Source organism: Octopus bimaculoides, chromosome 23 (assembly GCF_046866305.1).
Source record: "Octopus bimaculoides isolate indiv1 chromosome 23, ASM4686630v1, whole genome shotgun sequence".
NCBI lineage: Eukaryota > Metazoa > Mollusca > Cephalopoda > Octopoda > Octopodidae > Octopus > Octopus bimaculoides.
The window spans coordinates 12,495,703-12,511,475 of NC_142950.1; the positions used below are offsets into that span (position 1 = coordinate 12,495,703).

Genomic DNA, 15,773 nt, shown 5'->3' on the forward strand with positions numbered 1-15,773 from the left:
CCCCACCCGACTCTACCCTTAACACCACCAATACCCCCCACAACACCCTCCTCCACCCCATATGTACTTATTTTTATCTCTGGTTTCCTACAAGAAAAAATATATCGTTAAAAGCTTCCTCTTTATCAGAACCTGACGGCTGGTTGCTTCAACAATTAGGAAGTGCTTTCTGTTATCAAATCGTCAATCAAATATTGTTTAATTAACTTAATTGGTTAATCAGTCCGAGATAGTTACCGTTTTTTTGAATAATGTTATGATTGTAATAGTTACTTCAGGCTTAAGTACAAGATTTATATTTCGTGAGCAAGGGGAAGAGGTACACAAGTGACCAACACGTATTACTGGTATTTATCTATGACTGAAAGATGACACCTACTGCTTCTCTTTGCCTTGCAAAAAGAGGAACTTCATGATTGCCCATGCTTTAATTTTACCAAAATCCACAGTAGGAGTTACCATCATGTATTAAATCTGGGGTGGAGGATGGTGTTGTGGGGGGTATTGGTGGTATTAAGGGTAGGGCGTGGTGGGGATTGCAGATGGTGTTCAAAGGGATATGTATGTAGAGTGAGAGTGTGTGTGATGGGTGTATATGTGTGTGCATACAACATGGTATACTGCTAGGGGGTGCTGAAATGTTCCTGGCTTAAAGGGTATCACAAAAGGCCTGGTTGGAGGCCCAACATTCTGAGTTCTTTTTACAGGGCTTAGGAAAACTATGATTGAAAGATGACACCTACACACCTAAACTCACCTACACACACACACACAAACTCAACTACACAACCTCATCAGTGATGCAGTGGATTGTTAGGATGTTTTACTAAACCTTGATACCCAGATATTCACTGTGGAGTAAAGATGGGTAGCCATCCTTCCAGACTTCTTTCATCTGGCCAGGGATTTCTACCGCTTCTCTTTGCCTTGCAAAAAGAGGAACTTCATGATTGCCCATTCTTCAATTTTACCAAAATCTATTGTAGGAGTTACCATCATGTATTAAATCTGCAAAAAAGAGAAAGATATATTGTATACCATCATAATTTTTTGCATATCGGCACAGGAGTGGCTGTGTGGTAAGTAGCTTGCTTACCAACCACATGGTTCCGAGTTCAGTCCCACTGTGCGGCACCTTGGGCAAGTGTCTTCTACTATAGCCTTGGGCCAACCAAAGCCTTGTGAGTGGATTTGGTAGACGGAAACTGAAAGAGGCCTGTCATATATATATATATATATATATATATATATATATATATATATATAGTTTTAGGGAAAAGAACCAAGGTTCATGAACTCATCAATGAAATTGAGTTTTTACCTGTAATTTTGGATTTTATCCCTAATATTATAATATATATATATATATATATATATATATATATATATATATATATATATGTATGTATGTATATGTTTGTGTGTCTGTGTTTGTCCCCCCAACATCACTTGACAACCGATGCTGGTGTGTTTATGTCCCTGTCACTTAGTGGTTCAGCAAAAGAGACCGATGGAATAAGTACTAGGTTTACAAAGAATAAGTCATGGGGTCGGTTTGCTTGACTAAAGGTGGTGCTCCAGCATGGCCACAGTCAAATGACTGAAACAAATAAAAGAATTTCTTCTAAATAAGTGTCTTGCCTCCCCCGCTGTAAAGGTAACAGTTCTACCCTTTCATGAAACCCTTAAAAACCAGGAACTTTTCAGCAGCCTTCATAGTTGGTTTTGCTTCTATTGTTTTTGCTGCTGCTGCTGTTGTTGGTGCTGTTGTTGTTGTTGATAGTGACAACGATGATGATGATGATGTATCTAATGCTTTTGTATGGTCAACAAAATTTGTGTATTGATCGCAAGGATTCCCTCTAACAGCTCTTCTGAAGTTGGCATGCTTCAAAAACCATATCAGTCGTACTTACTGCAATCAGACCTTATAAAAGGAAAGGGCTCAACTAGTACCATGATCTGGGGTTGTGCAACCAATGAAGTGCCTCCCTAAAACACTGGTAATTTTTACAGCAAAGGTGAGTAGCAGGGCTGCTTTGGGCTCCAGTGTCATCTTTGGCATGGTTTCTATGGCTGGATGCCCTTCCTAATGCCAACCACTTCACAAAGTGTCCTGGATGCTTTTTTCGTGCACTGGTGATGTTTCTGTGAAACTTGCAAACCAAAAAAAAAAAAAAAAAAACATGAGAAAAAGGAAAGAGAAGAAGTATTTAGGAGGGAAAGGTGGTGAGTGGTTTTTATGTCAGGTGTTGAATGGCTAAACCAGTGGTTCCCCAAATTTTTCAGGCTGCTGTCCCCTTGGCACCCGGGCCACATTCCTAGCACCACCACAAACGTAGACCACTTTCTCCAGCAAATTCAAAATAACTGTATTTCACACATAAAACCTAATCTAATTAACCCATTATTTTGTTGTTTTACATCCATCCCCCACTTTTGGCCACCCCATTATTGCCTCACTTTTCTTCAGTGGCCCCTGGATCTTTCCACTGCCCCCAGAGGGGCAGTACCACCCACTTCAGGAACTGCTGCATTAAAGTATGAGAGAGGGACAAATGCAAGTGTGTGGCTATAGAGGCAATACATGGCTAAAGAAACCTCCAAGTCCATTTCGAAAACCCTCAGAAAGGGTATAAGACATTTTGGCATCATCTGTTTGGCATTGCTGGTTTAATATTGACTTCTTTGACATCAGACATTTTGTCCCTGGAACCTTTTGGCTTTGTTAAAATTTTGCTTATTCTGATTAACAACTTGCCTTTCGTCATTTTGAGATCAATAAAAAAAGTACCAGTTGCACACTGGGGTTGATTCAGTTGATTTGGCCCCCTCTCCCAAAAAGCTGCTGGCCTCGTGCCAAAATTTGAAATCAATATTTCTCTGGAAAGTGACCCAAGATTTGTCCTACCTGAACATCTATCGACCAACTGGTCGAAAGCTCTTTACAGAAGAGCAACCTACCAAAGAGTAATGCAGGAGAGGAAATTCCGGAGACAAGCAGTTGGTATTGTCCGTCTATGAACAACACAGTGAGTAGGTAGGTAATAGTTCTCTCTCTCATACTCTCTCTCTCTCTTTGTATGTGTGTGAGCATACTTCTCTTTGTATGTGTATGAGGAGAAGGAAAGGGTTTCTGTCAATTGTATTCACTTAAGAAATCATAACATCACTCTCTGTCTGTATGTCTACATTTCTGAACAAGCTTTTGTATTTTTGTTTCCAGAACCCAAAAGTACCACCACTAAAAATGTCAGTACCAAAAAAAAAAAAAGAAGGTTCAATGTCCGGTCAGCCAGCCCAAATTGCCAGCGTCCAAACAGCTGCACCTAATCATTTCATTCTGTGTTGCACCTGGAATCCCTCAAAAATAGTTTTCTTCTGCAAAATTTCACTCACCACCACCATCATCATCATCATCATCATCAACATATAAAACCACCACCACCACCACCACTGTTATCATCACCACCAGACATAGCAACAACATTTGCTGTAAAGAACTTCCTTGACAACCACATCTCAACAACAACATTAAGTCTGGTGTATTAACTACAGCAACTGTTTCCATCACCCCAGCTGTAACTATTACAACCATGACTACCACACCAGCATCACCACTCTATTACTTCATCACAGAAACAACTTCTATCCATGACCATCATGATGATAATCATCATCACTACCACCACCATCACCATCACCACCACCATCACCACCACCACAGTCACTATTACTACCACCTGAACCACCACCACCACCATTCCTCACCACTCCTCACCACCTCCACTCCCACCACCACTACCATCATCACCACCACCACTACCATCATCACCACCAACACTACTACCACTTCAACCACCATTACCACTACCCACACTACAATTACTGCCACCGCCGCAATCTCTGTCGCTACCACCATAACAACAACTTGAGATGTTTTGCCTTTTTTCTTCTCTCTTTACTCTGACAACAAACGAATGTCAATTAGAACCGTTGGCGCTATTATCAAGAATGACCTTAAATCTTCTCTGAGAGCAACAATAACTGACAACTGCACTGGTTTCATTTGTTGGGCTTTGCCACTTTGGATGGAGTTAAGAGCTGACAATGATTAGCCCCCCAGGTATACAGCAGGGTTAGCAATCACCCACGGAGGAAACCAACAGAGTCTCTGTTGGTTAATGCCTCTGTCGGTCAATGTCTCTGTCGGCTAATTAATAAGGAGTTACCCACTGGCTGTCCACCTACAAATTTAATGAGGAAGATTAGTAAAGTCGATGAAGGATGGCTTGAGAGACACTACATGGTCAGGATTTACCTATACTATACTGTCTGTTCTCTACCTGTAATGGAACATGGAAAATCAAAGTCAACTTGACCTCAAGACCCTTGCTTAATATGTGAGTGACATTTGATTTAGTTCCTTATTTTTTATTCCCTGTTGTTTTAAATTTATATATTTTGGAATTAGTTCTTGAAGTACACATAATGCTATTAACCAATTAAACCCACTGTCCTATAAATAGGACACTAAATGAAAACATTAACCCATTACCTCCCATAATTTTATTAACAGGAATTTTTTTATGAAACTTTGATTTCTAGCATAAAACAGCCTTAGAAACACGCTGGAATGATCAAAATAACATTTCAAAATAACATTTTTATTAGAAATAAGTGAGATATTGGGTGAAAAATTAGCAAACCTCATTTGAATATCAGAGAAATATACCTAGTAGATATAGCAAAAAGGTTAGGTATGTGTAAATATTGACAGATAATTACGAAATTTATAATTTTTAAGTGATCTCATATGAGATCACTGGTAGGTAATGGGTTAAATAAGCTATATCACACTGTCTCAGTGTCCTATTTATAGGACACCAAGTATTTCCATTTCTACTTGAAGTAAAGGAGTTTTAATAATTATTTTTTTCATTTTAACCTATTTTCAATCATCTGTAAAAAATTTTAAAGTAATATTCAGAAATTTAAGTACTCTGGGACTTAATGGGTTAATAATCTTTTCTATTATAGACACAAGGCTGGAAATTTGGTGGGAGGGAGCTAGTCAAATACATTGACCCAGTGTGCAGCTGGTATTCTATTGACCCTGAAAGGATGAAAGGCAAAGTTGACCTCAGCAGAATTTGAACTCAGAACATAAACACAGGCAAAATACCACTTGCTATTTTGCCAAGCAGACTAATGCTTCTGCCAGCTTGTCACCTTATAGAGTTATTAATAATAGCATGTAGATATTGGGTTGAAAAAACCCCTTTAGACAGAAAAAGTCAAAGACTACCTGCAAGATTTGAACCCACATCTCCTGTTGACTTGACAGGTGTTCTAATCATTGGGCCAAAGCAAGCCTTTGAATTTATGTATTCATTTTAGAAACTTTAAACATAAAGAATTGCATGTTGTTGATGTCAATAGTGGTAAGAAGCTTACTTCCCAACCACATGGTCTGGGTTCAGTTCCACTATGTGGCACTATGGGCAAGTGTCAGCCTTTGGCTGACCAAAGCCTTGTGAGAGGATTTGGTAGATGGAAACTGAAAGAAACCCATTGTGTGTGTATATATATATATATATATATATATATATATATATATATGTATATGTGTGTGTGTGTGTGTATATATATATATATATATATGTTATGTTTGTTTTTTTGTGTCTGTGTTTGTTCCCCACACCATTGCTTGATGACTGATGTTGGTGTGTTTACGTCCCTGTAACTTAGTAGTTTGACAAAGATGCTGATAGAATAAATACAAGGCTTACAAAGAATAAGTCCTGAGGTCGATTTGTTCGACTAAAAGATCCGTCAAGGTGGTGCTCCAGCATGGCCACAATCAAATGACTGAAACGAAAGGATAAAAGAATGTGTGTGTGTGTGTGTGTGTGTGTGTCAGTATATGTATTTTTGTGTATGTGTGTGTGTGTCAGTATATGTATATATGTATATATATGTGTATGTGTGTGTATGTACAGTATAAAGAAAGAATGAACAGGCACACAACTGGCGTCAGTTTAGAACATGGAGTTTATATATTTCACCCTTTAGCATTTAAACCGGCCTTATCCAGCCAAAATATTCTACCTGCTTTATGTTAAAACTAGCCAGATTTGACTTCTCACACCAACCCAACAATTACATAAACAGTCATATCGTAAAAATCTCAAAATTATGAAAGAATGCGTTCAAAATAATGTGAATCATTACATTTGACAAAGTAATCTGAATACTAAAGAGTTAAACATAATTAAAATAGAATGCATTGTAATTAACAAGGGAGTAAGGTGTGCAGATAGTCTTTTACAGCTGTTTCCAGAATAGATGCACTTATGATACATTTCTCAGCATATGAAAATAAGCTGTCTGTATCGCAGCAAACTATTCCATGTTCAGAGAGAGAAAAATGAGGTAAATCCTTAGTAGGGGATTGAAGTAGGGAACGGTTCCCTTGTTGAAGAGAGAGTGAGGTAGATTATTAGCGGAAGGCTTATGTGGTGTATAAAGGACAGCAGAAAGGAAAGATAGAGTAATGTATGTATGAGGGTTGTTGTTGTTGGCACTCCGTTGCTTATGACGTTGAGGGTTCCAGTTGATCCGATCAATGGAACAGCCTGCTCGGGAAATTAACGTGCAAGTGGCTGAGCACCCCACAGACACGTGTACCCTTAACGTAGTTCTTGGGGGATATTCAGCGTGACACAGTGTGTGACAAGGCTGACCCTTTGAAATACAGGCACAACAGAAATAGGAAGAAAGAGTGAGAGAAAGTTGTGGTGAGAGAAAGTACAGCAGGGTTCGCACCATCCCCTGCCAGAGCCTCGTGGAACTTTAGGTGTTTTCACTCAATAAACACAAACAACGCCCGGTCTAGGAATCGAAACCGCGATCCTATGACCGTGAGTCTGCTGCCCTAACCACAGGGCCATTGCATCTCCACATGTATGAGGGTAGATAGATACTAACTCACATGGATAAGTGATAGACAAGTAGATTTGAAGAGTTTGAGGGAAAATATACAAAAGTAGGAAAGGGTGGAATCAGTGGTTAGGTAAGAAGAAGACCGTAAGTATAATGGCAAAAACCATATTTATAATGGCAGTGTCTTGGGTGGCAAGTGTGTTATAATTATCAGTCAGTTAGCTGGCGGTTGGGTAGTGTTTAACTATTTAGCCTTTGGATTCATTTCTCAAATGTAATACTTATTTATTCACATTCATCGTCATCATCATTATCATCATCATCATCATCATCATCATCATTATCATCATCATCATCATCATCTTCATCATTTAGCATCTGTTTTCCATGCTGGCATGGGTTAGTCGGTTTGACTGGAACACGTAATCCAGAGAGCTGTACCAAGTTGCAGTCTTGATTTGACTGCAGTTTCTATACCTGGAGGCCCTTCATAATGCCAATCACTCCAAGAGTGTAGTGGGTGCCTTTTACGTGTCACCGGTATGGGTGCATTTTACACGCCACTTGCACAGGTGTTTTTCATGTGTCACTGGCATGGGTGCCTGTCACATACCACTGGTATGGGTACATTTTACATGTCACTGGCACTGGACACAACTACAATTTTACTTAGTTTGATGAGTCTTCTCAAGCACAGCAAATTACCAAAGATCTCAATCACTTGTCATTATTTCTGTGAGACTCAACATCCAAAGATCATGTTTCACCACCTCATCCCATGTCTTCTTGGGTTGTCCTCTTCCACAGGTTCCCTCCACAGTTAGAAACCAGCACTTCTTAACACACCACATGATCATAGTTCTGTATTCTCTCTTGCACACCGCATCTAATGCCTCTTGCACCCAATTTTTCTCTCAAGATTCTTACATTCTGTTGTACTTGCGCACTGACATTGCGCATCCAGTGAAAAATTAATCATGCATTATCTTGTGGCTTTGAGATTTCACTGATGTGATTGTATATTTTTAGAATGGTATTGTAGGATGGGTGTGAGATGCCAGATCTAGCCAATTTGGACATAAAACATGCAGAATATTTTAGCCGGATATAACCAGTTTAAATGCTCAAGAGTGAAGGCTGTTGACAAGATTGAAAAAAATCACCTGACAATATCAGTTTGACATTGTGATGCAATCTTTGTGTGTGTGAAGGAAGGGGTGTTACTAATTATATGTATGTATGTATGTATGTATGTATGTATGTATGTATGTATGTGTGTATGTATGTATATGTATGTATATACATGTGTGTATGCATATACATATCCTGCTGAGCACTGAAGTTGATGTAATTGACCTACCACTCCCCAAAAATTGTTAGTTTTGAATCAAGATTTGAAACCACTATCATAAAACAATGAGTTCCTTTTCTTTGTTGCCTTTTGTCCTATCAGGGTTGGTAAAGTAAATTATCAGTTAAATATAGGGAATCAGCATAATCAACTACTAGCCTTGTAGCTAAATATCTAAAAAAAATTCATTATTATTATTATTATTATTATTATTATTATTACCTCCACCTTAGCGAAGGCGGAGGTATTGTTTTCAGTCGTGTTTGTTTGTCTGTCCGTGGACAAGATATCTCAAGAACTGGTGGATGGATTCTGATGAAGCTTTCAGGAATGTTTGGCCTCATGACTGGCATGAACTGATTAGATTTTGGGATTGATCTGGTGCTGGACAAGGATTCTGGATTATTTTTCCCGTTTTTTTTTACTTAATTTTTGATAGCAGTCAGGTTCATTTTTAATATTCTCTTTTGTGGGAGCAGTCAAGTTTATTTCAGATATTCTCATTTTAAAAATCACCTCTGGTTAATCATTGAGAGGACATTTATGTTGCGTTGGGGGAGGTTTGCGCTCTCTGAGTGCTCTTGTTATCATTATTTTCTTATTGATTTGCATTTTATTTCATCTTCCAACTGGGTGGTTGGTGTTAGGAAGGGCATCCAGCTGTAGAAACTCTGCCAAATCAGATTGGAGCCTGGTGTAGCCATCTGGTTCACCAGTCCTCTGTCAAATTGTCCAACCCATGCTAGCATGGAAAGCGGACGTTAAACGATGATGATGATGATGGGTCTCAACAAAGAGACCCAGTTGGAAGGTATGTATAAATTAGTATGGAGATATGTATATATTAGATGGAAAGACTATGGCCATGCTTGGGTAACTCCTTGAAGGGATTAGTTGAACAATGCAACCCCAACAGCTTATTTTCTGAAAGCCTTTCATCCCTTGTTGCAGAACTGCTCAGTTACAGGGATGTAAAGAAACCAACGCCGGCTGTCAAATGGTGGTGGGGGATAAACACAAAGAAACACTCACATGTACACATGCGTGTGCATGTGACAGGTTCCTTACAGTTTCTGTCTGCCAAATCCTCTCACAAGGCTTTAATTGGCCTGGGGTTATAGTAGAAGACACCTACCTAAGGTGCCATGCTGTGGGCTGAACCTGAGACCATGTAATTGGGAAGCAAACCCCTTATCACATAGCCACACCTATATCAGCATCATCATTATCATCATCGCCAGTATCACCTCCGTCACTACCACTCCTGCCACCACTGCCAGCTCGTCACCTTTTCCTTTAGAAAACCCATTTTCAATTCATTTCGTATAAACACCAAGAAATTTGATGAAAGATTATGTGGTATGACGTCAGTGTCTGGGGAGGCTGACCGGAAGGGGAAACAGCGCAGAGAGTGATGATTATGAGGAATATATACCAAAATTTTCAACAATAGAGAGAGAAAAAACTTACATAGAAATAGTTTAATATTCATTCATATACTTAATTATTTACTTATTAGGCGGTATCTATAAAGACGGATCACTGGCATTTACTAAAGGGATACTGGAGTGATAGAACATGCTATCGATATATTAATTATAATCTAAGAGGTATATTATAAGTTGTGAAGTTACTGGTGCTATTATATACAAGCTAATATAAATTTCTAGGGGTACAAAATTAGGAGGTTTACTTATACAAAGGATATTATAAAAATAATATGATCAGTTGGGTAGAATACCATAGAAAGGAATAAATAGTTTAATCACTAAAACCATAATGCAGTATATAAACCATATTATGAATAATAGAAAGAGAAGATTATATAGAATTTGTTTAATAATTCTATCATTATACTTAATTATTTACTTATTAGGTGGTATCTATAAAGACTGATCACTGGTATTTACTAAAGGAATATCGGGGTGGTAGAACATGCTAACTATATATTAATAAGCTAAGAGGTATAATATAAGTTGTAAAGTTTCCAGTGCTAAATACATACATGATAATATAGTTTCCTAGGGGTACATAAATAGGAGGACTACTTACATAAAGGCCTTTCTAAAAATGATAATATGATCAGAAGGGTGGAACACTAGAAAAAGGAATAAATAGTTTAATTACTAAAACCATGATGACGTTAGACTAACTAGGCAGGAATATACATAGGATAGTATACTAACTCTATGTAGCACACTAATTTACTATACTATTATATGCAGTGTACTTTAATTCTTCATGTAGCTGAATATCACCTGATTTATTTATATATATATATAATACTAGAGGGTAAGTATGATTAGATACAACACTAAAATTTTAAAAATTAGTTTCCATCAATCCAGCTCAAGTACAACACCTATAAAACGCTAATTTCGAAAATATTTAAATGTATGGGTGACACTATGTATGTATGATACCCTTAGGTCTAATCCATTGTTAGTCAGGTTGCTCTTGTCCTTATGATTAAAAATCTCATATGTTTCCATAGAGCACAGCTCACACCCATATCTACTATTTCTATAAGGCTGTGCTTTCCTTATTATTTCCCATTTAAGGCCAAACTCAATCCCGCTTTCCTTCAGTTCCCAAATTTTACAAGATAATGACATGCAATTAACCTTATGTCCTTCCTAATGCCAACCACTTAATAAAGTGTGCTGGGTGTCTTTTACGTGTCACCGTCATGAGTGTGTTTACACAAAACTGACATGGGTGCATTAATGCAGGACTGGCACAGGTGCCTTTTTAAGTGGCACTGGCACCTGAAAGGACAAGCATGTATGTTCTCCCAGTTCCTTGTTTTCTCCTCAGTGAGTTCAAATTCTGCTGAGGTCAACTTTGCTTTCCATCCGTTCAGGATCAATAAAATAGATACCAGTTGAGTACTGGGGTCTATGTAATTGACTTATCCCATCCCCAGAAATTGCTAGCATTGTGCCAAAATTTGGAACCAATATTCTGGAATTATTTTCATTTGTTTTGAAATGTTTTATTTTGACTTATACAAAGAATTTTACTGTTTCTTTCTTTAAACAGTGCTTTTGCTCTCTCCCTCATGAAGTTGTAATAATGTCAGCTACCAAAGAAAATGGTCGTGAAGAAATTGAGGAACCACGAAAAAAGGAAAAGAGAAAACCAATCATCATATCACTGGCTCTGTTCTAGTTAAAAAAAAAAAATTGTAAAAAAAATGTTGATTAATTAAAACGTGAGTTGGTTTTTATAGAGAATATTGAAGTTGCTTTTCATTGTTTCTCCTTCAAATAACAACTGAGAAATCATTTACAGAATCTGGGAAAATATCAGAAAAGCCAAAGTTGAAGAGAAAATATTTACACTATCATTAAGATATTTGTATATCATTTTGTATAAACAAAACAACTTGATATTGTAACTAGACAAATATCTGATGTTTTTTATGACCTTCTAGTTACACCAGAACACATTTAAATATCTGTGCATGTGTATGTGTATATGTGTGTGTATTTGTGTGTGTGTATATATACCACCGAGAGAATTGTCAGTAAATTCATGTAACAACCTTCATAATTTATATGTAATTTTCCACATAACACTATATCTATCAATCTGTCAGTCTGTCTATTTATCTAGTTGTCTATCTCTACATCTCTCCATCTATCCAAATGTACTACTTCACTACCATGTAATACAGAGAGTACAACTTTACCTCTCTCTCTCACACACATACACACACTCACAAATACATGCACATAATAGAGTTTAGAGATGTTAACCTCTCTAAACTTAATTTATTACATTGTCTACATTTTCTTATATAAAGTATATCTCTGCATATTTCTCATTATATAACACAATATATATTTTATCTCTCTGTATTTCACAAATACATAACACTATATATATATATATATATATATATATATATATATATATAACACGAGCAACATAAAAGATTTTATATAAATCAAACATTTTTTGGAATAAAGATATAAAAGAAAAGACTTAATCAGTAATGGAACACAAGAAGACCATTAAAATAAACCAAAACCATAGACTATTCTACACCAATGTATTCCCAGCATCCAAAAAATGGTGGCACCAGTTAACAAGAAATACAAACCAAAGAAAGACAACTCTCTTCAATATCTCAGAATCATCTAGAAATGTCTGGCAAATTCTCTTCTTTGTGATGACAATTAAACTCAGTTCAGCTAGTCCATTTCCAATTTCTGATTCTTCAGTGCCAAATGTGGATTTTGCTTACATTTCACCAAATTCTTTAACTTTACCAAACCAGACGTTATGGCTTGGTTTCTTGCCAGCCATGCTTCTTGGAGGCGGTGGCAAGAGGTCAGCTGGTGCACTGACCACAGCCATTGAAGATGTAAACCAAAGTAAAGAATTCACCAGGAATGGTATAAAGCTTGGTTTCTGTTACTATGATGCTAAAGGAAATTCTTTGGCTGCCTTGAAAGCCATGACAGCATTATACATGAAGGGTGTGTCTGCTTTCATTGGACCAGAAGGTACTTGTAACTATGAAGCTGCCCTAGCAACAGCCTGGAATATTCCATTGATTTCCTATGTAAGTAGATATTTTGGTTTTGTTTACAGAAGAGCAAAGTCGCAGATTGAAGGGTGATTGTGTTGGTGAGGCGTTGGATACTGAAACATCTGATGAGTGGAACAGATGAACTGAGTTATAGGAGAGACAAACTGAAGTATCAGACATCAAGCTTAGGCAGTGGACAGACAGGGTGAGGCTTAGGACAGGCAAGCTGTTGTACAGGACAATAAGCTTAGGTGTTAGCCAACAGACTGAGGTATCAGACAAGTTTAGATGGTGGATACCCAAACTGGGGTGTTAGACAACAAAACTGCAGTATAGGACAAGTTTAGGTGTGGACAACAAGCTTAGGAGTCAGACAACAAGTTTAGGTGTTTGATAAACAAACTGAGAGGGAGGATAACAAACTGAGACATAGGACAACAAACTAAAGTTTCAGATAGATAAATGGCTGAACTGTCAAACAGACAACAAGCTGAGGTACCTGTGAAAAATCTGGGATATTTATCAAATAGCTGAGGTACAGGCCAAGTAGCTTTGAAACAGCCAAGGTACCCAACAAACAGCTGATGTATTTATGGAAATAGCTGAGATGTTTGAGAAACAGATTGTTAAAGTGGAGTGTTGGGCAAACAGCTAGAGTGTTGAACAAATAGCCAAGGTGTGAGACAGTCAAGGGTTGTTGGATAGATAGCTGGGTTAATTGAACAGATGGCTGGGGTGTTGGAAAAACAATTTACTGTGATAGATAAACAAACAGCTGGGATGTTGGACAGACAGCTGAGGTGTTTGGAAAAACAGCTCAGGTGTTGGACATACAGCTCAGATGTTTGATAAGCAGCTGGGGTATTTAAGATACAAATAGCTGAAGAGTTGGATAAACAGCCAGCCAGTGTTGGAGACACACACAGCTGCTAGAACTACCAGCTAATTATCCTTTGCTCTCATTAATTTACAAATATAAATTAAAATTATTAGATGCTATTCCAGCAGGGCAATCAAACAATATCTATTATTTCTCATATTCATGTGTCTTCCATTACAGAAATGTTCCGAAGAGGTTCAAATGAAACAAAACCATTTGCTCACATTTGCCAGAACTCAGCCATCAACATCCAAAGTAAGTGAATCGATTATTGCACTTCTGCAACATTATCAATGGTTTCAGTTTGTTATTGTGGTTGGTAGTCGTCCAATCTGGCAGGAGACGGCTGATGCTCTCACTAAACTGGCGGCCAAAAACAACTTCACGGTTCGGGATGTTGCACACTTTGACGAACCCTACATAAGTGGTGGTGGTGTACGTAAGATCGTCATGGACACCTATGAAAATACTCACAGTAAGAAAGACTCACTATTATCTGTGTTTTATTTTTGGTTTTTGTTCATTTTCCCCCTGATAACATTATTATTATTATTTTTTATTTTATTTGCTGTGTCTGGAGAAAGAGGCAGCATCTATGGCACTTTGCATGTCTTTCAAGAAATGGTGAAGTTGTTCATGTTAATGTTCTGAATAAATCATTGAAGGCAGACATCAGTCTGCCGGAACGATATGAGCACAGAGGAGATTCCAGTGGGATGAGGTTCAAGGGAAGAAAGGATTGGGTATAGGGGTTAGAGTGGGGGAAGGAGGATGTGGATGAGCAATTGGAAGCCGCTGCTGAAGTTGTTGCTGTTGCTGCTATTGTTGTTGTTGCTATTGTTTTGTTATAGTTGTTGTTATTGTTGTCGCTATTGTTTTTTTGTTGTTGTTACTGCTATTGTTTTGTTGCTGTTACTATTGTTGTTGTTGTTGTTGTTGCCTTTGCTGTCTTTGTTGCTGCTTCTGTTGTTGTTGAAACAAAGAAAATGTTAAAACCACGACAAAGTCATTATGTAAAGCCATGTGAAAATTTTAAAAAATTCTTCAATACAATGGTCCAACCTGTCACTCCCCACTTCAGCATAATGGGCCATTCCATTACCCATTTATCAGCACAATTTAGGAAACTGAAAGAACAACGTTTCATGTTCAAACTCGAAACCATGGCATTGACGGGTCTAAATGACTGTTTTCCTACACCACTTAGTTCACTAATCCCATTCTTATCCTTAAACTCATATCTCAGCTCAATTTTTTACTCTACTTCATCCTCACCTGCTTCTCTTCTTTTCATTTTTCTATCCTTCTCCTTCCCTCACCTCTTTTCTCTTGACCCTTGAAGGAATAAAAAGGTAAAGTCGACCTCAGCAGGATTTGAACTCAGAATGTAGACAGTCAGAACTAATACAACAAAGCAATTTATATGACACTTTTACAACTCTGCTAATGTATCACTCGAGGCTGTGAGGTGTATGCATGGCCATGTGGTTAAGATGCTTGCTTCCCAATTGCATGGCTTTGGGTTCAGTCCCACAGCATGGCACCTTGGGCGAGTGTCTTTCATTATAGCCCAGGACTGACTAAGGTCTTGTGAGTAGATTTTGTAGAGAGATATTGAAAGAAGTCAGTTGCATGTGTGTGTGTGTGTGTGTGTGTGTGTGTGTGTAAATTATTAAGGTGGCTATCTGCAATTTAAAAACCAAAAGGTCCAAGTACAAACATCACTAAAGTGACTAAAGGTGCAGATCAGCAGCAGCATTGCTAGAAACAAGAGTCAAAACAACTCTTAGCCATGGGCAAAGTACTTATCTATTGACTGACAAGGGAGACCAACCTCCCTATAGCAAGCGAGGAGTGTCAAATCATGAGTTAATCCTCATCAGTGACACTTACTCTGTTGCCTTGGGTTAAATGGAGCTTGCTTTGTCAGTTTATAGCAAATACCATAGCAATCATTTACTGATTCAGTAAACTGAGTGTATTTGGAGGCGCAATGGCCCAGTGGTTAGGGAAGCGGACTCGCGGTCGGAGGATTGTGGTTTCGATTCCCAGACCGG

At 38.0% G+C, this 15,773-nt stretch overlaps 1 protein-coding gene across 1 annotated transcript in view; it reads left to right on the forward strand.

Moving 5' to 3' along the window:
* The first annotated feature begins 12,260 nt into the window (after window positions 1-12,260).
* Window positions 12,261-15,773, forward strand: part of LOC106883603 (guanylate cyclase 32E) — a 37,958-nt gene continuing 34,445 nt past the window's right edge. The window contains exons 1-2 of the mRNA XM_089340086.1: window positions 12,261-12,869; window positions 13,897-14,191. Of these exons, the coding sequence (XP_089196212.1) occupies window positions 12,297-12,869; window positions 13,897-14,191 (868 nt within the window). The 5' untranslated portion in view covers window positions 12,261-12,296. The remainder of the gene's footprint in view (window positions 12,870-13,896; window positions 14,192-15,773) is intronic.